This window comes from Canis lupus, chromosome 8 (assembly GCF_003254725.2).
Source record: "Canis lupus dingo isolate Sandy chromosome 8, ASM325472v2, whole genome shotgun sequence".
Classification (NCBI taxonomy): domain Eukaryota; kingdom Metazoa; phylum Chordata; class Mammalia; order Carnivora; family Canidae; genus Canis; species Canis lupus.
In genome coordinates, this window is record NC_064250.1 from 49,222,938 (window position 1) to 49,246,993 (window position 24,056).

General features: G+C 40.0%; 1 protein-coding gene and 1 long non-coding RNA gene across 6 annotated transcripts in view; one reads left to right on the plus strand and one right to left on the minus strand.

The window, feature by feature from the left end:
* Nucleotides 1–1,687: 1,687 nt before the first annotated feature.
* The window catches only part of GPATCH2L (G-patch domain containing 2 like), a 55,812-nt gene continuing 33,443 nt past the window's right edge, over nucleotides 1,688–24,056 (plus strand). For 3 of the 5 annotated variants that reach the window (XM_025442305.3, XM_025442303.3, XM_035720038.2), the window contains exons 1-3: nucleotides 1,689–1,827; nucleotides 4,231–4,902; nucleotides 18,564–18,628. In XM_025442305.3, the coding sequence (XP_025298090.1) occupies nucleotides 4,241–4,902; nucleotides 18,564–18,628 (727 nt within the window). In that variant the 5' untranslated portion in view covers nucleotides 1,689–1,827; nucleotides 4,231–4,240. Of the gene's footprint in view, nucleotides 1,828–2,259; nucleotides 2,472–4,230; nucleotides 4,903–18,563; nucleotides 18,629–24,056 lie in introns of all 5 variants that reach the window. The other 2 variants (XM_025442304.3, XM_025442306.3) reach the window with 2 other exon arrangements.
* LOC112656846 (uncharacterized) lies at nucleotides 6,569–11,216 on the minus strand. The gene is made up of 2 exons (XR_003134704.1): nucleotides 11,095–11,216; nucleotides 6,569–6,735 (listed from the first exon to the last, which is right to left on the minus strand). It is a non-coding gene; the product is annotated as an uncharacterized LOC112656846 (long non-coding RNA).

A 24,056-nucleotide genomic window follows, 5' to 3' on the forward strand; every position in this document is an offset into this window, starting at 1 on the left:
ATATACATGAATACAGCCATACACTACATTTTTAGAATACCCTTTTTATTGGAGTAAAACAGTCATGCAGAAATGTACACAATCAGAAACTGATGACTTTTCATTCATTGAATATACTTTCACAATTAAAAAAAATTTTTTATTATTTATTCATGATAGTCATAAAGAGAGGAGAGAGAGGCAGAGACACAGGCAGAGGGAGAAGCAGGCTCCATGCCAGGAGCCCGACGTGGGACTCGATCCCGGGACTCGATCCCGGGACTCCGGGATCGTGCCCTGGGCCAAAGGCAGGCGCTAAACCGCTGAGCCACCCAGGGATCCCCCTTTCACAGCAATTTTAAAAGGCTTCAAAGGTATTCCATCCCATAGATGTACCATAATTTAGATAACTAATTCCTGTTGTAGGATTTTTTTTTCTAATCTTCTCATCTCTCTCTCCTATTTCCAATTTTTCTTCAGAAAAAAATTCCCTAGAGGCAGAATTTCGGGGTCAAAAGGTATGTGCATTTTAAAAAAATGACCTTATTTTAGACTAGTTTTAGGTATGCAGAAAAATTACAAAGGTGCTACTACAGACCATTCCTGTCTACATCATACCCAGTTTCCCCTATTATTAACATCTTACATTGATATAGAACATTTGTCACAATTAATGAACCAACACTGAGATAATATTATTAACTGAAGTCCATTGTTCATCCAAGTTTCCTTAGTTTTTACCCAATGTCCTTTTCCTGTTCCAGTCTCCCATCTAGGATACCACACTACATTTAGCTGTCACATTTCCTTAGGCTCCTGTTGGCTATGACAACTTCTCAGACTTCGCTTGACTTTTTTCCTTTAACAATTTTGAGGAATATTGGTCAAGCATTCTGTACAATGTCCCCCAGTTGGAGTTGTTGGATTTTTTTTTTCTCTTGATTAGAGTGGGCGTACTGGAAGGAAAGTATCTTAGACATAAAATGCCACTTCCATCATGTCATATCCAGCCTACATAGGGTCCACATGATTTATCACTGTTCATGTTAACCTTGGTCACCTGGCTGAGGTAGTGCTTGTCTAATTTCTCCACCATACTCATTTCCCCACCTTCCATTCACACAGCCCACATTCAAGGAGCTGGGAGTTATACTTCAGGGTGAATTATCTACATAAATTCTTCACAATTCTTCTGCACCAGAGATTTATCCCCCTTCCCCATTTATTACTTTGTTCATGTCAGTATTCATCTCATTAGTTTACTCATGTCAGTACAGACTCATGGGTATCAATTGTATACTTAAGATTTATAATCCAATAGTACCTGCCTTGTTGCTCGAGGCATTTGTACCTGTAAGACTGATTCACTGCAAAGGTACCGGCTTATAGTTGGACCCACTCTCACAGTTAAGAATGAGGATGCATTTCTCAATTTCACACACCCTTTGTAAAAGTAGGTCAGCAAACAAGGGCGAGGCCGTGGTCCCTCCCTACTGCCCAATGTCTTGACGTCCCCAAGGCAGGTGAGGCCAGCCTGGGGAGGGCTGATCTGCCCCAGGCGCGGACCTCGCCCCTTAGCGCGCCCGCCCGCCCGGAACCACCGCCCCTTGAGGCCCCCAGCCCCCGCTCCCGGCGTCTCCAAGGCCCCGCCCACCGCGGGGCGGAAGTGGGCGCGGCCACGGACCGGAAGCGCCGGGCGGGGGCGGGCCCTCTAGAGCAGCCAGCCCCTCCCACTCCACCGCTGCCCCACCCCTCCGGCCCAGACCGGAAATGAGGTCAGAAAGGGAAACCCCGGCGGGGAGACTCGGCCCCAAAAGCGGCGGCCATTGGAGGTGGCTGCGGCAGCTGGTGAGGGGGCGGAGTGGGTCGAGAGGGTCGGGGTCCAGGGGGCCGGCGCCAGCGGGGATCGGGGCTCCGGGCGGAGGCCGGGGCGGGGGCCGTGGCCGCCGCGGGGCTCCGGAGGTTGGCGGGAGGGGCGGGGGTGGCTGGGCCTTGTTTTCCAGGGCCCATCGCCCCCATCCCGGGGAGTGAGGTTCGGGCGTCTCCGGGGCGGCAGTCCCCTCTTCTCCTTTATTCTTTCTGGCTCTTTTGGGCAGGCCGACAGGGTGTGAGCTCCGTGTCCCAAGCCGCGTTCGCTTTCGTCTTCGGGGGCGGGCCGGGGCGTGGGGGGGGGGGGGTCCTTCCAACCCAGCTCTTCCTCACATATGTGGCCATGTTGCGACCCTGGGTCACGGAGGGAGCGTAGTCGCCACCACTTGCTTTTTTTTTTTTTTTTGGCAGTTTGTGCCCGAGAAGGGCCGACCCCCCTGCCCGGGTGAGCCCAAATGAGAAGTTGCTTCCTGCCGCCCCCCGGCCTTCGCCGCGACCGTGCGCCTGCCTCTTTTTACTCCTCTCCGTCTCCCGGCCTTGTGTTTGCGTGACTTAGCCTTTCCTCTCCTCGAGAGCTAGCTGGACAAGGGGGTCGTCTTGGAGCGCGCACCTGAGGACTGAAGGTGTGCGAAGCTCAGGGTAGTGTCCCCAGCTCTTGGAATTGCAGCCCTTCGGCTAGGAAGGGATTTTTGCTCAAACAGCTGCAAGTTCTGTAACTTTGTTCCACGTTAAAGTGTACAGTTCTTTTTTTTTTTTTTAAGATTTTTATTTATTTATTCATGAAAGGCACAGAGAGAGACAGAGGCAGAGACACAGGCAGAGGGAGAAGCAGGCTCCATGCAGGGAGCCCGACGTGGGACTCGATCCCGGGTCCCCAGGATCACGCCCTGGGCTGAAGGTGGTGCTAAACCACTGAGCCAACCCAGGGGTCCCCCAAAGCGTACAGTTCTGCCCCATTTTTTAAAGCATTATTTCTTTATTAAGGAAGTAGGTTTGGATGTGCCGTCCCCACATCTGTTTTGGTTTCAGGGGTAGTTGTCTCCCAAACCCCATTCAGGGCGTTTTAGACTGACTTTGTATTGCGTAAAGGGACAGTGGTCATTTTGTGTTGTGTGGCTTTTGACACGATGAGACGTTTTGTGTGGTTGGTAGTTTTGGAACTAGGTGTCCCCACGGCTCCCGTCCATGTGGCAGATAAGCCAGCCCACCAGTTTTTCTTGCCTTTGAATTCGTTGGCATGGGGACAGCGAGAAAATAGGTTTTAGAAAGCCCTTTGCAGAATGTAAGCTGCATGAACGGAAATAGGGCCTCCGAGTGGCGCCACACAGTTTTAAATTCTAGTTATGGACTTGAAATACTCTAGGCTTCACAAGGGCTAGGGAAGAGGTGTTAATTTAATACGTATTTAATAAGGTGTTGTACAAATTATATTGGACATTTCCCTCTTAAAGGGCGTTTTGAAAATTGCTCCTACTGCCCGCATCCCTTGGAAGGTTTGCCTCTGAAGTGACCCCTGATGTATGACGGTTTGACAAGAATGAATGCAAAAATAGAATTTAGAAAGCAGTTAGCTAGAAATTTTAGGGACTCCATCAATCCCTGTCATTTCAGCCTTAGCTATATCCTCTTTTTGTGTGATTGATACTAAAGCACATAATTAGGATGATCACTTAATTTTCTGAAGGTTGGGAGAAGAACTTAGAAGTTGCTAATTGTTAAAAAATATACAATATATCCGATAAATTTCCTTTCCTCCTGGCTTCCAGGTGGTAGTTGGGACCAGAATAGGTACAGACTTAGTCTCTTTTTTCCATTCAGAATACAAATCTGGGTTACTACAATTTCTTGGATCACTAAAACTGCAAGCAGTGATCCTTAAAGTGTGTTACTAAGTTGTCTTTCTCCTCTCTTTAGCAGCATTCTTATCAGGGACCCCAGACCATGGAGCAGTTCTTTAACCATGATTTTAAAGTTGTGTGTTTTTCTGTTCCTGTCTAATGAGACTTTCTCTAATCTTTTTGGATTTTATCATCAGATATTTTAGTGACAAATTTAATTGGGAAAAAGGGAAGGGGCGATTTATTTCCCAAGGTTTGCTTGTTTTTGCTAGTATTTTACTTGTGATCTGGTGAGAGTTTGCTTTCTTGTGCTTTAAGAACATATTGACTTGAGGTTCCTAACAAGGGCCAAACACCTATTTTTAGTGGCTTAAGGGAGCAAGGATGGTAGGAACAATCTTAAGTGTAGCCAGTTGAAAGGTGATTTTATTTTCTGTAAGTCAGGTAGGCTCTGCAGTCTCGTGATGTATTTTATAAACTTACCTTAAAACAACAGATCCTATTCAGGTTTTCTTTTTCTTTTTCTGAACTTTTCTTTGGGCAGATGTGGCCTCATGGATGAGCTGGTACATGACTTAGCCTCAGCATTGGAGCAGACATCTGAGCAGAATAAGCTTGGTGAGCTGTGGGAGGAGATGGCTCTGAGCCCTCGGCAGCAGAGGCGGCAGCTTCGCAAAAGGAGAGGCCGGAAGCGCCGTTCAGACTTCACTCACCTGGCAGAGCATACCTGCTGCTACAGTGAGGCCTCTGAGTCAAGTCTCGATGAGGCCATTAAGGACTGTCGAGAATTGGCCCCTGTTGCCAATTTTAGTGACTCTGATGACACAATGGTAGCCAAACGGCACCCAGCTCTCAATGCCATTGTGAAGAGTAAGCAACACTCTTGGCATGAATCTGACTCCTTTACCGAAAATGCACCATGTCGACCACTCCGGCGCCGGAGGAAGGTGAAGCGAGTGACATCAGAGGTGGCCGCCAGCCTTCAGCAGAAGCTCAAGGTGTCAGATTGGAGCTATGAGAGAGGCTGCAGGTTCAAGTCAGCTAAGAAGCAGCGTCTGTCCCGCTGGAAGGAGAATACTCCCTGGACCTCATCAGGTCATGGGTTGTGTGAATCAGCAGAAAATAGGACTTTCCTAAGCAAAACAGGAAGGAAAGAAAGGATGGAGTGTGAAGCAGATGAACAAAAACAGGGCTCTGATGAGAACATGTCAGAATGGTGAGATCTCCCTTACTAAGTCAGAGATTGTCCTGGTTATTTTTACCCTGAGTACAAATCCATAGTCTTGAGGAGTTCAACCTTCTTTCAGAGCTAGCCACTGTAATGCTGACTTTGTAGCCCCTCCTTTAAGCAATCTGCTAGGGTCTGTCTCTAGCTTTTTACAGTATATTCATGATTCTATTTCCCTATGTCAAGAAAGCTATGTATAATGAAACACATTTGTTTCTAAAAATTGTTTAAAATGCATACCTCACATGCATAACCATGAATTTTATTTTAAAAACAATTTACTGCAGTTTATGCCATGTAGATCATATGTAGATGTTGTGAGAACGAGGGTCTCAGTAGAGGCTGGTGTGTGTGTTTGTGTATGTGAGAAAATGTTGGTGCCAGGCACATGGAGTTTGTGTATGTTCCTGGTAAGCTGCCTTTCCCCTTAAGAGTCATGGCTTTAGCTACGGGGCTATCATTCTGTTGTCTGCTCCCTCCAGTTTGACTGCACTGAGTTTATTTTTTATGGCTGACATTCAAGCCGCCTGAACACATGGTGGGCTTTGAGAATAACGGTACTGAATCCCATTAGTCTTACACCAAATGCCATTGAGCCAGAAACATTTGTGTCTGTGCTTTACAGGATATATGGCATCCTTACACTGTTCCCATCCCCTTCATAGTATCAGACCAAGTGCCTTTGTAGGTGCTGCCTCTTGGGCTGGTAGTCCCAGTTGAATGGTCAGAACTCCACTGTATGGTAGGCCCTGCTGTTCATATTTTAGAAGAGGAGATGAAGGTTCATAGTATTGAGATAATTTGCCCACGGTCACCCGGTAGCAAAACTGGGAATTGAACCTGATTCCAAGGTTCATATGTAACAACCATGAATTTGCCCTTTGCTGCCCTTTGAATTTGCCTTTTCCATGGCTCTTTTTCTGTCTCATTGCAACTTTTACAACCGTAGAATGTGTGGCCTTTCTTAGGACTTTGCTTCTGAAGTTCGTCTGAAAAACAAAGACATAAATCTTAGGAATTATGAGGTAAAGCTATGTCAGTAATAGGAAAAGCTCCTTAATCTTTATGCCTGTACCTTTCATGGGCGACTTTTAATCAAGCTTTAACAGTTTTTCTGAGTAGCTTTATATTTGCCAGTCTGCACAACCAGGTAGGCTTATAATTTGCTTTCCCTCATTTTCTTCTAATGTATATCCTAAGTCCTATTTTCTCAATTTATATGTATAATTTTGGGTTATAAAAGTTTTCTTATCATGTTGTTTTTAATCAAATAAATGTTTAGTCAACTTATAGTCTTTCACAATATCAAAACCCTCAATTGGGTCATTTAAGTATGTTTCAGTATCAAACATAATAATTTACTGTTGAGAATTGTGATTTTTAAAAATTGTTTTTTGCTGTGATAGCTTGTGTTTATTTCTTCCCCAGAATTTCTTGTTATGACGTTATTGTAGGTGAGGGACTGTTAACTATGTCTGCTCTTAAGATAACAGTTCAGGAATGGTTCCAGGCATAGAGTCTGTAATCTAGCAGTGAGGCTCTTTAGTCTTTCCAGTTCCTCCCCCACCCCCACCCCCACCCACATCTATTGCTCATAGGTTGTGATAAACACTCTAGTTATCTGAGAGCCTGAATAAGTTGAAGTAGGCAGCAATCCTTATGAAATATTTATTCTCTTCAAATTGAGAATACCTTGTGTATTCTCTCTCACAAATACCCCATTTATGCTGTATGCCTGGTCCATGACTTTAGAGTTCTTTTAATAATGGACGCCCAAGTCCTTGAAGCTCTGAGGGAGTAGTTGGTGGAGTAGTAGCAGACCTAAAATGAGAATAATTCTTCTTTAGAATCTAATTTTTTAGGAGTTTTAAATATACTTTGACTTCTGTTGATTCATCTGTAGTTAAAACAGAAATGCTTCTTACCTTTTCCTCCTAAATCTACTCTTTGGAGAAAGAGAGGTTGACTGCAAATTATGTTCAGCTTCCCAACAGTAAGATGGAACTAAAATCTTGCCTTGATTATTAAGCCCATCTTGTGGATAGGACTAGCATTAGTGTGTGTTTAAGTAGATAATAATTTACAATTTGGATATTATATGATTTTTGGGGAGTTGGTTTGTGAGAAATCTTCCTATCTTTTTTTCTGCATTAACAGATATTTTAAAGAATCTTGGTTATTCTTTCATAAATCTGCTTAGATGTGCCTGTTTGTTCACCTACAGCTCAAGTGTAGAACTTTACTTTTTTTTTTTTTTTTTAAGATTTATTTGTTTTAGAAGAGAGAGTGCATGCACATGTTCACAAGAATGGGGGTGGGTGCAGAGGGTCAGAGTGAGAGGGAGGGAATCTCAGGCAGACTCCCTGCTGAGTACAGAGCCCAACTCAGGGCCTGATCTCACAACCCTGAGATCACAACCAGAGCCAAAATCAAGAGTTGAATGCTTAGTCAACTAAGCCACCCAGGTGCTACTAGAACTTTACCTTTTATTAGTGGTGTTGAAGATTGTCAGCCTGTATGATCCGACTGGTAAAATTATTAGGATGAGGCTGATCATTAAGCTTAACTTAGCCTTGTCAGTGGATAGAGTTCTTTTAAAAAATGTGTATCAGATGTTTTAGGTTTGAAAATGTGTGTCTCAACCAAAGAGCTTTATTTCTAATTTCCTTAAACTTTACTAATTAACCATGGAATAGTTTTAAGCTTGACCAGTAATTCCTTTACTTTTTCTATTCTTCCTTCAGTTCTGTGCCAACCAGTCCTTCAGGAGTTCTGAGGAACTGAAAGTGGTTATGATGTAAAAGTTTCTTATGCCTACAAAAGATCAATTATTATTTTAATATTTTCCTGTGTATGTGTATTCCATTCTAAAATGGAGCAATTATTTTGTAAAATTAGTTTCTACTGTCTTTATTCATATCATCTGTATAGCAGCTATTAGGTGATTCATAGCATGATTTTGCTCTATTCTTCACTAACACATCATTTGTTTGTTCCCCTTGAATATAGTTTAGCTTCTGTTCTTTTATAAGGGAACTGGTTTGATGTTGGCCTGAAGTCTCAGTCAGGAGCCTTCCTGAGTGATGTATTAGAGGCCAATCTCACAGGAAAGAAAATATTCCCTTCTCTTAGAAGGCAAGTGACAGAGATAGAGTGCTAAACCTCCTCCCTCCTTCTCCAGCCCAGGCTGACCTTCTGCGGCCCCTTGGTGCCTCTTGTTTTCTTATTTTTATAGAAAATCAATATCCCTTCTGACACAAACAATAGCTCAGAAGCAAGAATAAATGGGAGAAAGCTGAGATCTCTGTCCATCACTTTTCACTTTTACTCCCCCAAACTCTTTAATTATGAGCATGCTTTGCTCCAGGTATTTGTGACAGAGAAATTGCTAAATGAGGACCATTTTAACCAAAGATTGGGTGATCAGTAATTCTCCATAGCAGTATGGATCAATAGCATTCATTATTTCATGGTTAAGGTAAGTAGCCTTCTTTGCAAGTGTTGGTCATTAATCAGGGGCTACTGGAACTGTGGGAAAGAATATATGTAGTAGATTGAGGTGGTTCTGTTTGTATTCCATAACTGGGGATGCTGACCAAGAGTACATTTGCCATTGTTGCAAATAGTACTATTGCATTTGAGGATATTGAATAGCCGGCATAGTGTGCCTACATGGATTATTCACAGTTCTGCTGGTATATCCTTAGGAACAACTAAGGCAGCTTTGGAGGTGGATTTGATACTACTGTATTTGAAGATCTGTTTCTTGAAAGAAATGTGTTCGGATTATTTTGTGGGACCCCAGAGGACAGAGGTAGGACTCCTCGAAAGTACAGAGAGTTCAATGTTGCCTCAGTATAAAATATTACATCCCCAAATTCGAACTCTCTACAAATGAAATGAATTGTTTCACAAGGTAATGATTTTTAGGTCACTGAAGGGATTCGACCCTGGGCCTTGGTGACCATGTCCTGAGTTATTACAGAGTTGGAGAGGTTGCGCTGCGTGACCACTCAGATCCCTGCAACACTGAGATTCTGTCATTCTTTTCAATCACAGCCTCATTCCAATACGTCATTGCAGCTTCGTATTTTCAAAAGCATCTATCTGATAAGCAGCATCAGCTGCCCACTAAAATACTTATGAAGACATAAAACATTGTAAACTCACATCACCAGAACCTAGGGCCTAGAGTTGGCCTCTTGCCAAGATTTCCTCAAGCCACAAGGCTGATAGATGTGCCATTGGAAGCCCACAGCAGCAGGGCTGAGCCTGCGCTGAAGGTGGGTAGTGAGGGCCTTCATCCTTTCTCTATGGTCAGACCTTTGTTCAAAGTGCAAGGTTCACTTCAGCCAGAAAATGAGGCAGCTGATGTTTGAGCTAGAGTGTTGTTGCGTACAGTATTCCTTTCTTATCCATCATTTCTTTCTGTGGTTTTAGTTACCCACAATCCGGTCCTGACATGTCATCAGAAGTAGTAGCAGTAGGCTAGTACTCACTCACAATGCCTGCATCATTCACCTCACTTCATTTCATTTCTTAGGCATTTCAGCCTTTCACATGATCCTAAGAAGGGTGAGTATAACAAGATATTTTGAGAGAAAGAGACCACATTCATAAAACTTTTATTATACATATTCTATTTTATTATTTTATTATCTTTTACCGTGCTTAATTTATAAATTAATCATAGATATGTATGTATGGGAAAAAACATGGTATATATAGGGTTAAATACTAGCTACAGTTTCAAGCAGCCACTGGGAGTCTTAGAAAGTATCTGCCATGGATAAGGGAGGACTACTGTACTTCCCAATCTGTATCTTTCAGTTTTTATTTGGAGGCTTTAACTCCCAGAGTACAGTTGGATAGGAAATGAGTGTTTTCTATGTGTCTATTTGTGTTTGGGTTAGAGGTAGTCACAGCAAATTGAGTCCTGGGAAATATATTTGCCAAGAATAAAGTTTACAGTTGGCATGGGCAGAGAAGGAAAAATCACTCTTAGTGATGCATTCTAGAAATCATAATGTTTTATATATCGCAGACCCTTGGAATGGGGTCAGAATAAGGCAATGAGAGTTAGAAGATCCTGTCTTAGTCCAACATAGCTATATGAAAGAAAAGCCTACCAGTGACACTGAGTTATTAGGCTAGAGGCTCTGCACATAGTCTTGGCCAGTTGTAGATGTGAGAAGAGCATGTTTCCCACGTCCAGGGAAATAGAGAATGGAATCAGGGGTAATTTACATACCCTTTCTATTGACAAGTAATCAGATTCTAGGTGAACCAGTACTCAACAAGAGGCTTTTGAACAAGGCCTGCAGAATAAGGGAAAAGGAACATCATCTCAAAAGTTGAGAGGAAAAACACATCTTTGAAAATTACTGCCAGTGGAAACCAGAAGAACATTTTCAAAAATCTTTAGGATGCAAGAAGACTTAGCCACTTTGTTTTTGTTTGGTTGGTTTTGTTGGTTTGTTTTAAAGTCTGTATTTAAATTCTAGTTAACAAAGTGTAATACTGGTTTCAGGAAGTGACTCATCACTTAACATATAATATTTGGTGCTCATTATTTACAAGTACCCTCCTTAATACCCATCACCTGTCTAGCCCATTCCCCACCCACCTACCTACCCTCTAGCAACCCTTAGTTCTCTATAGTAAAGAGTCCCTTATGGTTTGCCCCCTCTTTTTTCCCTTCCCCTATGTATATCTGTTTTGTTTTTTTAAATTCCACATCTGAGTGAACTCATATGGTGTTTGCCTTTCTCTGACTGACTTATTTTACTTTGAAACAGGAGCCGTAAATTGTAAGGACAGAAAGGTGGCTATTTGAAAACCCAGTAGTTTTGCGTAGAGGAGAATTGTAGGGAAATTTGAAATGTAACTGCAGTGTTAAAATAGGACAGTTCATTTTGCTGAAAATCGAGTTAATGTGGAAAACTTTGGAAGCCCTCCCAAAATGCAGAGAGGTGGTGAAAATGACAGAGAAGTGGATAGATCTGGAAGACAGAGGATAAGAGGCCAGTCTGTAAGTATGTAAGTATTCCAAAGGAAGACACTGAAGCATTAGAATAGAATAACGATTTTAAGAATACAACCAAAGAGAAAAAGTGTTCCTGGGTTGAAAAAATTAAGTATAAAGATTAAAATGGTAAACAAATGAAAAGACACATTTACCTGGACATACCCTGGCAAAATTTTACATTCTGCATTGGTGGTGGGGGCGGAACAGGAATAAAGAACAATCTCAAAAGGGATGAAAACAAGGCCAGCATTTATCCCTACAGTTTAAATGTGAGGGGCTACAGTTATCTGTAGAATTTGGAGTGTGTGTGTGTGGGGGGGGGGGGCAGATTGTTCTCCCACTCCTCCCTGAGTTTTATATATAGCCAAGATAGATTTCATATAGATAGGCAGCAGAAAGACATTCTTAGACATTCAGGTCTCAGAATATATGCTCTTTAAAAATTTACTCTGAAAAGACATTTCATCTAACTGAAGATGAATCACTTTTAGCTCTAAAGAAAGGTAAGTCTTAAAAGGGTGGGTGGGTCTCTCTAAGGCACAGCCCCCCTGCACAATAGAAGAGTTGTGAGGAAAATCATTCTTTACAAAGTGTACCTGATTGCAGGGGCTGAGTTAATGAGCCTGTGAAACCAGTGAGGTGGATTTCTTTCATGGTCTCCTCTAAATGAAACGAAAAGACTCCTTCATTACACATACTTATAACTTACTGTGAGAATGATTTTGCAGTTGATGTGCGATATTTCTCTGAAAAACCTCTCCCTCAGTCATATTTACTTTTAGACTCTGAAGTCTGATTATATATAGTTGTAAATGTATCACCTTGATCCAGGAAAAAAATTGAGCAAAGATGTCTTTGGGCTCTGGGTTTAGGAGTGACTTCCTTTGTTTTTTTCTGAATTCTAAGATAATTTTAAACTTTTGTTAAATGAATTATTTAATAAAAAATTAAAATGAAAACCTCTAATCTTTTAACATGATGGTATAGGCCCTAAACTCTATCCTGCTTGTTTCTTTTCAAATTAGATGTAAAAAGAGTGCCTGGGTGGCTCAGTTGGTTAAGTGTCTGACTCTTGATCTCAACTCAGGTCTTGATCTCAGAGTGGTGAGTGGAGCCTACTTAAAAAAAATTCAATGGGTGAAGAACTGAAGTGTTAACTTACCTTGTGATTATAGGTGACAAACTAATTCTATACCTCTTTATTTTAATTGAGATAGGTATAAACTACTCTCATTTAGTTCTAAATTTACAGCCCTTTGTGATTAGGAATACGAAAGAATCAGCAAGCTGTCAGGGCAGAAGACAAGCTGTGTTTTTTTCTTCCCCATTATGAGAATTCAGAGAGATTTGTCTTATGGAAACTAGAAGCTTCTTGTTAGGGCTAGAAAGTAGGGAATTATTTTCAAAAAAGAATTCATAAAAATGCAGTATTATTTATTGCTGCAGAAAGAAACTGCCCTAAAGTTTAGTAGCTTTAAGTAAAAAATATTTCCAGTTCCTGAAGTCCAGAATCTGGAAGCAGCTTTGCTGGATGGTTTAGATTCAGACTTACATTGTTGCAGTCAAATTGATGGCCCTGGCTACAGTTGTCTCAAGGCACAATTATATTGATAATTTTCTTAAACTCAATTGGAAGGCCAAACTCCTTCTTGAGACACATGTAGTTTGGATATCTGCTTAGAGCTGTGTCTGCCTCTCTTGGATGAAACCCAGGGAAAATACTAGATTTCATAGGCCACATTTATTTTTCCATTCAAAATGAAAATAGATTTGATTACCATAGCATTTTTTTCTTTTTGAAGTATTAATGAGAGTCCTATTGAATTGAGATTACCATTTTAATAAAAAAAAAACTGTCAGGAAATTACTATTAATGTCTCAAATAATAATAATGGGCACATACAGAATTAGCTCCCTAGATGTAGCTTTTGAATCTTTCATCCTTTGCCTCTTTGTAATGCTCTAGAATTTGCAGCGTGGGTTCACATGCTTCATGTCATCACATCCTCAAAACAGCCCATTCACCTTTCACATGCAGGAAGTAGGATTAGATTGAAGTGGCATGCTGCGAAGGCCATACAAGGGGAAGCAATAGAGTTGATCTGAAGGAGTTCATTCCATTTATGTAACATTTGCTGAATGCCTGCTGTGTGCCTAGGTATTGAGGACATCGAAAAGAGCAAGATCTTTCCTTTCGCAGCCTGGATATCTCTCTCTCTCTTCTCTCTGTGTAGCATCTTCTTTCTGCCTGGGCTAGGCAGGGAGGGGTGATCTGTACTACTTGAGCAGTTGCAGTTTATCAGTTGGCCTGAAGGTCCATCCGGCTACCTTCTCATGATTCCTGGGATCCAGAGGCCTCAGGCTCTTTGAGGCCCTGACAAGAGAATGACATTGTTGCTATTATGGGATGTTGACTTCTGTCCCTGAAGGCTGACTTTATCCAGCAGAAGTGCACAGCCTCCTCTCCTCCTCTGAAGTGGTATTTCCCTTAACATAATGCTCCGCCCTCTCCATCCTGTGGTTGGTTCAGTATAGATGAGAGTTCTCAACTTTGATGCTACTGACATTTTGAGCCAGATAAATTCTCTGTTGTGAGGGCTTGTCCTGTGCATTGTAGGATGTTTAGCAGTATCTCTGGCCTCTACCCAGTAGATGGCCAGTAGGACACCAACTTCCCCCTCCTTTGCTCCCAAGTCCTGAAAAAATGTTTATCCAGACATTGCCAAACGACCCTGTGGATGCAGAGGGGGGTAAGGGTCGGGGGGGGGGGGTTAAAGGGGGTAAAATTGACTTTGAGTTGAGAGCTAGTGCTGATGTTTTTAGATACTGAGATGGGGTTTTCAATCCATTGACTGTGCTTTTACCAACAAGCATGAGTTTCAATATTTAGGGAACTTAGACCGAAACATTGATCTTTTCTGTAGAATAAAAATACTGTAGTTTTAAAAACTTTATAACTGGGAGTTTTTGCTAACTTGAAAAAATACCCTTTAGTTGCTCCTTTAAGAGCAGTTCAGGTGATTGCATTTTATTTTATTTTATTTTATTTTTTTAAGATTTTATTTATTTATTCATGAGAGACAGAGAGAGAGAGAGGCAGAGACACAGGCAGAGGGAGAAGCAGGCTCCATGCGGGGAGCCTGACATGGGACTCGATCCCGGGACGCCAGGATCATGACCTGAGCTGAAGGCAGCACTAAACCGCTGAGCCACCCAGTCCGCCCAGGTGATTGCATTTTAAAGTTCTTACCAGGGTTTGCAGTGTTTAGCTAAGAGTGTTTGCCCTGGAATTAATTAGTTATTCAAGTGGATGTGGGGTATCAATAGTGTTTTATTAAGCTTGATTCCTATGATAATCTACTTCTCTGAGAATGGATGCCATGCCCAATCATCTGGTCTGCCAAAAGTGCCTTGAATTGTAAAGATATCCGGGTGGGAAGATTAGATGTATAGATGTGTGATGAAACAGAAAAAGCAAAATATTAGTTGTAATGTGTGATGTGCAATAGGTGATGTGATGGAGTATGAATGGTAACTGGAACTTCTTTCAACTTTTTCATATGTTAAAAGTTTTTGTTATAAAATGTTGTGGGAGGAAAGTCTCTGGAACTGTAATCTGGGGTGACTGTCTTTACATATCCATTATTTCAGTTGGATGTGGTTCAGTTGCTTTTCTGACAATGTTATAGTAATTAGGTAACACAATTGGTGGTTTAAAACCCAGGCTTTAATTTTATTTGTGTCTTACTTAAATTGGTGCCAATGCTGTTGAATTAAGTGTGGGAACATTTTTTAGTGAAAACCACTGTAGAGAAGTGTGATATATTGTAACTATTTTTACTCACACAGGAGTACTTTTGAGATGTTTTTTGGCTTCTGAAATGTGGTTTTTCAGTGTCATAAGGTTAAAATGTAGGCTTGACCACCTCCTTCTTTGCAGAGTATTATTCATTCGAAAGCATTCTTCTCTGTTTTCACAGCCTTCTCCCAGAGTCTGGACTAGGTTTTTAATAAAATGTACACCTTGATATTGTTATTGACATGTTTTCTTGTTAGTTTTAGTACTGGGTAGAGCAGTTTCTGGTATATTGTAAATAATAAATGCTTACCAAGTGAATGAGTAAAAGTTTAGGAGAAATAGGGGTGGGGATTCTTCCTCCTTTTTCTGTGAGAAACTTACTGCCCCAATTTAGAATTTTTTGAATGTTGTATAAATTATTTGTAGGGTTAATACATTTTTAGAAATTTTAGAGATTCTAGGAAGATTTTTTGTATGCAAACTATTTATAGTTAGAATCACGTGAGAATAGGGAGTACAGAACAGCTCCCAAGGCAAAGACAGGAGGCATTGATGCCTGTATGAGTTGCTGCCATTTTGGGAAAAGACAAGATTTCATACCTGCTATCTTTGTGGGTTTTGTCTAGTTACTTTTTCTGAAGATTAACAAAGGCTGAGTTTCTGTCTTCCTGACTAAGCTTTGGAAGACCACAAGTAGAGTGGACACTAAAGGCACTACTTGTGGTCATAGCAAAAAACTTATAAACAAATTTGAAGATTTTGGAATAGGAAGAACATGTAGGATCCTGACATCTTTTAACTTTTTGACCTTGTGAACTATATATAAAAGTGTAAAAGAAACTTGTGTTTATTGAAAGATAGGAGCTTAGTTTTAATAAAATAGTAAACATTCTGTTGTTTAGCTAACTTAACATTTTATAGTTGACTAAATCATTATTAAAATTCCACTAATCTGATTTTTTTTTTCCAGAGAAGTCATGATCTCTGAGCCAGAAGTGAATGAAATCTGCAAGACTGGCCAACTTTGGCCTATAACTTGGAAATATTTGCTTCTATTTTTCTAGCTAGCACTACATTTTTGCATGATGTATCATAGTGTTTATGTGCAGACTTCCAGCCGTGAAGTTCCCACTTTTGTCTTCATCAAATTATGCTAACAATTTCTTACATACGATTAGGTTTCCATAATGCAAGTCCTTCTGAGGGAATAAATAGAATTAGCAAATGTCTATCTGATGAAATAGTCATTTTCAAATACCAGTAGACTGGTGATACTGTTATGTAATTAGCATCTTGTAAGACAGATTATTTTCTTTATGAAGAAAATACCTATCTCCCTTGCTCATAGCCTTAAAATACTGGTGATATTTCTGTGACATCATTGCCATTCCTCAAATTAACTATATATGGAAAGCTTAGACAAAGCTTAATCCAAGCATTTTCAAAAACAATGAGTCTTAAATACTGTTGAGAAAAATAGAAAATGTACAGTTGACAGGAAGGCTTCAGGTTACCAACATCTTTCTTGATCTGGATTTCTTTGAGCTTGTCCCCTTTGCTTAGAATACGAGGAGAGAATGGAACCCACGTGAAAAGGATCAAGGAAGCACTGTATCTTGTAGTAGTTATAAGTGGCTGGAAATGAATGGGGAAAAGAATTGATAGATTTGGTAATAAAGCAAACAGTTTTTTTAATTGTTAAATACTCAACGGAGTAGAACTTGTAATACATGTAGAGCAGGGATCAGCAAACTTCTGTAAAGAGCCAGATAGTAAATATTTTAGAGATTTATATGTGATATGTTCTGTGTTGCAGCTACTCAACTTTGCTGTTGTAGTATGAAAGCAGCCATCGATGATATGTAAATGAATAACTGTGGCTATGTTCCAATAAAATTTTATTTATGGACACTGAAATTTGAATTTCATATCATTCCCACATGTCAGAAAATACTCTTTAATATTTTTTCTTTTTCTTTTTCTTTTCCTTTTCCTTTTCCTTTTCCTTTTCCTTTTCCTTTTTCTTTTTTTTTTTTTTTTTTTACCCCGAGTCATTTAAACTGTAAAAAAACACTCTTAGCTCACAGGTCATGCAAAAATAGATGGCAGGCTGTTGTTTTGTTTTTTTTTTATTTATGATAGAGAGAGAGAGAGAGAGAGGCAGAGACACAGGCAGAGGGAGAAGCAGGCTCCATGCACCGGGAGCCCGATGTGGGATTTGATCCCGGGTCTCCAGGATCGCGCCCTGGGCCAAAGACAGGCGCTAAACCGCTGCGCCACCCAGGGATCCCAGGCAGGCTGTTGTTTGCTGATCACTAAATCTCAGTTAGTGGTACTGCTAAAGTAAATAACATGATGGTGGGATAGAATATTTGTTCGATGGCCTAATGTACTTTTTAAGCTCTCCTTACTCTCAAGAGGAGTTAAAAAATGTCAAATATGCTTTATCTTTAAGGTCAGAGGAGGATAATAAAGTAGTAATATGAGAAAATGTGTAGTAGAATTCAAGGGAGTTAGACCACTGATATTCTTAGGAATTTTCCAAAAGCACAAAAATAACACCATTATATTCAAGAGGTGCAGTTCCTTGAACTCAGAGGTAGGAAGAGTGCAGAACTCAGTCAGAGGTAGGAAGAGTGCAGAACTCAGTGGGGATGTCTTCTGGATTTAACTACAGCTCTTTGAGGATTCTAAATCCATCAAAATCTAGTGGTATAGTTTTGTAGGGCATTTCTTGGAATGACATGTGAGAAAGTTCCCACTTACAAGTACAGAAGAAAATAAAATGAAAGAATCTTTAAAGAAATCGAGTATGTTTTATTGGCTCTTGCTATAGCAAATATCTTGGATCTATTCAGAGATAAGTGAGGAAAGCATTGGTACTTAATTTAATCAGCATTTTAAGGATTTAGTGTTGACAAGATACGTGGAAATGTTGCAAAATACAAAATATTTTCATAATTTTGTTCCAGAAATGTAGACTGGGATTTTGCCAGGCCTATTCCTTATACAGTATGATAATGTTTCTTCCTTGCTTTGGTTTTTTTCCATCTTGTAGAGTAGGTGAAAAAAATTGACTAGCTTGGAAGGAAACACTCCCAATCAAGAAAATAGCTCATATAATATATGTAAAAAATAGAGAAATTTTTCTTGAACCAGATCAATCAAATTTAATGACGATTAGGCAAAAGAAATACAGCATCCAAAGAGGCAGAATCAATTGTTAGCAATAGGTTGGGAAATGAAGCCAACTGAGCAGAATTCTATAGGGCAAAGTTTTTATTTCAATGGGTTTCACATGGCATTTGTTTTTATATTTTTAGTTTTAACCTTCTGTTTTGAAAATGAGTTGTGTTGTACCCACTTCATATCAGGGAGACATTAAGTTTAGAAAACATAATTTTGGTCATATTGACTTTCTTTCCTGTTCATGGATTTTTGTTAGCCACTGTGTAAATGGGGAGAAAACTTGATACATGTTAGATGTCTTAAAGTTGTATAGTTTCATTTGAAACTGATAGTTGACAGTATTTTAAAATAAAATGGGTTGGTAAATTTTTAAATTTGTGTTGTTTGATATACCTAGCCAGGTTGAGATTACTTCTGTGACTTTAGATATTTATAAAGTACTTTGAAATATAAGTAAAAGCTTTAATAAGCTTTCCTCTATGGCTTGAGTGTGAAATTTACATTTCTCATTGGCTAATGAACTGGAGTGAAATTAGGGAAACTTGGGATGTTCAATTTGAAAACCAGAAGAAAGGGCACCGCTTTGTTTTTCATAGGACTGATATGTTCTCTTGTGTTTGACTCTTTTTCCAGTGAAACCAGCAGTGTGTGTAGCAGCAGTGACACAGGACTCTTTACCAACGACGAAGGAAGGCAAGGTAATCTTGATCCCAGCTTTGGGAGGTTGGTTCAGTATTTCTGGGAAGATTCTAATGATTAGAGGAATGACCTACTGAGAAGATGGTGGTTGTCTATGGCAATGGTTCTCAAACTTCAGAGCATATAAAAGTCACCTGTTAAAATTCCTGAGCTCCTAGAAATCAAATAGGTCTAGAGTGGAATCTGAAATTTTCACAAGTATCTGCAATGATTTTTATGCAGGTAGTTCAGACTTTAAGAATCATTGATGGGATCCCTGGGTGGCGCAGCGGTTTGGTGCCTGCCTTTGGCCCAGGGCGCGATCCTGGAGACCCGGGATCGAATCTCACGTCGGGCTCCCGGGGCATGGAGCCTGCTTCTCCCTCTGCCTATGTCTCTGCTTCTCTCTCTCTCTGTGTGACTATCATAAATAAATAAAAATTAAAAAAAAAAAAAAAAGAATCATTGATTAGGGGAATGTAGTGCCAAGGATGGGACTTTGGGAAGTTGCCAATTTTATTAGCACCAAAAAGTATCTTCTATATTATACCCTTTTATTGTATATTAAAAGATTCTTCATTTTACATAAGAAATTATTTTTATAACCTTATTTATAAATGAGCTTAATTGTTCTAGCTTAATATATTATAGAAAACATCTTTCTAGTTTTAAAACTTCTAAAGTTTATTTATTTATTTATTTTTAATGAATTTATTTTTTATTGGTGTTCAATTTGTCAACATACAGAATAACACCCAATGCTCATCCTGTCAAGTGCCCACCTCAGTGCCTGCCACCCAGTCACCCCCACCCCCCGCCCTAAAACTCCTAAAGTTTAGTATAGAACACTGTGAATAAGGCTGGGATATCTTAATTACCAGTTCTTTATTTTTACAACCTAAATAGTAATCTGAAACTTTGTTTTATCCTGTGGACTTGCTAGGACCACACTAATTTTGTACCAATAGTAGTTTCATATAGCTTCTTTGGACTTTAGTTCTATTGATCTAAATAAGGGATTTGTAAATGTCTTAAAGTCCCTTTTACCTCTGTGACCTAATAATTTTTCTTTAAGGGTTAAGTGATTGAAGGACAATGCACAATGGCTAAATGTCCAGATTGATCCAGATAGGCTTCCTAGTAACTGGAGGAATCCTGGAACTGTGAGACTCAGGATCCAAGTTCTGATTTTGGAGAGAGATCATGGGGGAGGGTATCTCACCCATGCCTCAGAGTTGTGGGTGTGGATGGAGTTGCTGAACTTCCTACTATGATGGAGATTGTTGTGAGTACATTTTTGTCCCTTTCTTTTTTCTAATTTTTTAAGATTTTGTTTATTTATTCATGAGAGACACAGAGATAGAAGTGCAGAGACATAGGCAGAAGGAGAAGCAGGCTTCCTGTGAGAAGCCTGGATGTGCAATTTGATCCCAGGACCCCAAGTTCACAACCTGAGCCAAGGGCAGATGTTTAACCACTGAGCCACCCAGGAGCGCTTCTGTCCCTTTCTGATTCTGAGGGAGCTAGGTGTCACTAGAGGCTGTGTGTGTATACTCCCACGTATGTTGCAGCTAGGGTCTTGATTCTTTTGTCTCCTACCAGGGAAGTCTGATTGTCTTTCTGTAAATGAACTAGTGCATTCTATTTAGAATTACAAATGTTCCTTTTTCTTTGCTTATATACTGTTCTATGAAGTATTATAAAGTCTCTCTCTCTCTCTTCTTTTTAAAGATTTTATTTATTTATTTGAGAGAGAGACATAGCAAGAAAGAGCATGAACAGGGAGGATAGGGAGAAGCAAGCTCTCTGCTCTTCTGGGAGCCTGACTCGAGGCTCCATCCCAGGACCTGAGCTGAAGGCAGATGCTTAACCCACTGAGCCAGCCACCCAGGGGTGCCCCTCATAATGTGTTTTAAAGATGATGTTTAATTATCCAAGGTTAAGAAAGTGTGGACCTGTTACGACAGATCAAGTTTGGCCTTTGGGAAACCTTTCTACTGAAGGAATCCTTGGTTTATGATGGAAGATTTTAGAATATTCTATAGCCTCAGCTTTTCTCTCTGTGTCAACTTCACACATTTGATGATATTTAGATACTTGGAGTTCTCAGCACAAAGCTATGTTATTCCTTGCTTCCATGTTTCTGTTTCTGCCGGTGTCTTTGCCAGAAATTCCATCCTTACCTTTTCTTGAATGGTTGGTCATACACAATTTTCCTTTTGCTCCTCTAGTGCTTATTTATGGACTACATCAGTGGGGTTTTTTGGGTTTGATCAATAGGAGGCATTAGCAGAGGAATAGAGAAGGGTGAATGAGATAGTGTATTAGTCAAGTTTTTATCATGATAATACTGTTAACAGCCCCAGAATTTCAGTGGTTTACCACATTTATTTCTTGCTATGGGGCTGGGGGTTGGCTATGGTTTAGCTGATCTACCTGGGCTCAGCTGGTCTCCAGGCTTTAAGTTAGGTTTGTATCTACTCAGCGTATCTTATCCTGGGACCTCCATCAGAGGAGCAATGACTATATGTGGCTGGACTTGTCATGCTGGGAAACATGAATGCTAAATAACCAAACCAGAACATCCATACATATTTAAAGCTTATGCTTGAATTAGGCCTGCTCATGTTTTACTACCTAAAGCAAGTTATATGACAAGCCGGTATCAGTTGGTTGAAAAAGTATACTCTATCTCAAGGAGAAAGCTCTGGAACTCTATGGTAAAAGGCAGAAGGCATGGATGTATTATCATAAGGAGGTAGTGAAGCATTGGAAACAGTAATGCAGTCTACCACATTGGATTGTAGCTTTCCCTGGCTCCCTTTTTATTTGGCAGCCTTCTATATTACCTAAATTTTCTCTGATTTTCTTTCTTTCTTTCTTTCTTTCTTTCTTTCTTTCTTTCTTTCTTTCTTTCTTTTTTCTCTTTTTCTTTCTTTCTTTCTTCTTTCTTTCTTTCTTTCTTTCTTTCTTTCTTTCTTTCTTTCTTTCTTTCTTTCTTTCTTTCAAGATTTTATTTATTTATTCATAAGAGACACAGAGGCAAAGACACAGGCAGAGGGAGAAGCAGGCTCCATTAGGGAGCCTGATGTGGGATTTAATCCTGGGACTCCAAGATCACGCCCTGGGCCAAAGGCAGGTGCTAAACCGCTGAGCCACCCAGGGATCACCTTTCTCTGGTTTCTGATAACCATTCTTTCTCCTTGCTGCTTCAGGTTTAGGAAGGGTAAAGATTCCATGCAGCTCCAGGTTGCTTCATCATCCCTTATTGGTACCTCTTAATACTGTCTACACTTTTGTAAACAGTCACTTCATTAAAGTCTCGATTATCCATTAAATATGTTTGCATTTCCTGAGGATTCCAACTGATAACACTCAGTGCAGGTATCATCTTCTCGAACCCTTACTTTTTCTTTCCCTGTACTTAGTGTTTTCTTATCACTTACCATATGACATTATTGTTTATAGGTATGTGTCTTTTCCATTAAAACCCTCCAAAGCAGTAATTTATTTTATTTTTTTATTTTTTGCAACTACAGTGGGTAACATGTTGCCTGGCATATATGTATATGCCTGGCATATATATATATAGTAATATCTTAATAAATAGTTACTGGGAAACCCAGATAAGGGGGAAATTCTCCTTTTTCTCCCTCAAACAGAATTAGATGTAGAATCTCAGATTATAAAGCAGCTAAATCTATTTTGGTTAAAGCAGGAGGAGAGAAGTCTGGAGCCTAACCCAGCAGGCTCTTCCTTATTCTCTGGCAATAGTTTTTGGGGGAGCTGCTGCATCATGCATCTTAATGAACCCAGAGTTGGAGACTGTTGGTCTAGATGATTTCACAAGGTTTCCTCCAGTTCAGTGAGTCCTTTTTTGTGTTCTCAAAAAGCTTGAGTGCATGCTTAAGAACCCCCTCTTCCCCCCACAAAAAAAACCCCAAACAAACCCCATTATGGGATACCAGTTATCTTCAGGAAATATGCTCTAGCTAACTATTTAATAAATGGCCTAAGGAATGCTTATGAATAAGAAAGGAATTAGTATAGTGACATGCAGAGAAGCTAATCGTTAACTCTAAAGCCTATCTTTAGTTCATCTAAAGAAACTAATCATTCTTAATTCTTTAGCCTATCATTTGTGTACCTGATTTGATGAGAGGCTGTCAGGATAGTGGTTCTCAAAATGTAGTCCTGGAGTAAGCTTAGCATCACTAGGGAACTTGTTAGAAATGCAAATTTTTGATCCTTCCTGGACCAGAATTGGAAACTTTGAGGGGGTAGGGGCCCGCAATCTGTGTTCTGACAACCTTTTCTGCTCCTTTTGATGCACATTGAAGTTTGAGAACCAGTGTTCTAGAGAAACAGCTGTTGGTGGTGTGGTTTTGTAAGGGAACATTGAGTAATTTTTTTGTGGGCATTTCATTTTCCTTTTTAGAGATTTCCAAGGTGAGTGTAAAGTTATTATCTGGCCCATCCATGTTAGTAACTCATGAATCTGATGCTTCATATGTTTAACTTGGCTTGAGCAGTTTTCCAGGGATCCAGCAAACCTTAGAGAATGAATGCATTGTGAACTCTTTAGATATTCTTGGGATAATTTCCTTCATTCTTGCTATTTTGAAAGGACTATGGAGTGGCAGACCTAAACTTATCTGTCTTACTACTTTTTGTGGGCGGGAACGAGTTCTGTTGCAAACTGAGATGTTTCATCCTCACCAGTAGAAAGAGGTTTGAACTAAGAGTGGCTATATGGGTCTAGTCGTGACTTTGTTGGTGGTGAAGAGTCTCGCCTTGGGGAACTGGTGTTAACTTCATGACAAACCGTGGGGAGTTATATTGCTTGTCTCTAGTTTTTACCTGGTTGCTTGGATTGCTAGTGTCAAGGTAATTTTTTGTCCCATTAATGGGGTACCAAGGAAGAATTGAGGTATGGGTATACAGTTTTTATTCTCCTATTATGAGAAATGCAAATATTACATCCCTCAGGAATACTAGTTTTGAGTTGAGAAACATTTGTGGGCTTTGAACTCCCAAGTCCATTTATACCATAGAATGGTACATAAGAGGCAGTTTATTTTTGTGTTAAGGCTTTGGAGTTAGTCAGGCTTTGGGTTCAGATCTTGGTTTCATCATTTACTGACTTGATTTGCCTTCTCTGGGCTTTAGTTGCCTCATTTATAAGTTGGAATTAGTGTAGGGTTTAGAAGAGATAGCATACTTACAGATTTTTAGCATGGGCCCTCATAGGTGCTAAGGATTTAGTAAATGGTAACTTTATTAGTTTTTTACTCTCAAAAGAGGTCCAGTGTAAAACAGTATGTGAAATGAGTTGATACTCTAGTCTTCATCATAATATGAATCAAAAAGAAGGATCAAAACAATTTTTTTTTGTTTTGACTTTATTTGAAAAGTATAATCAAATCTATAGCCCTGAGAATCCATCCT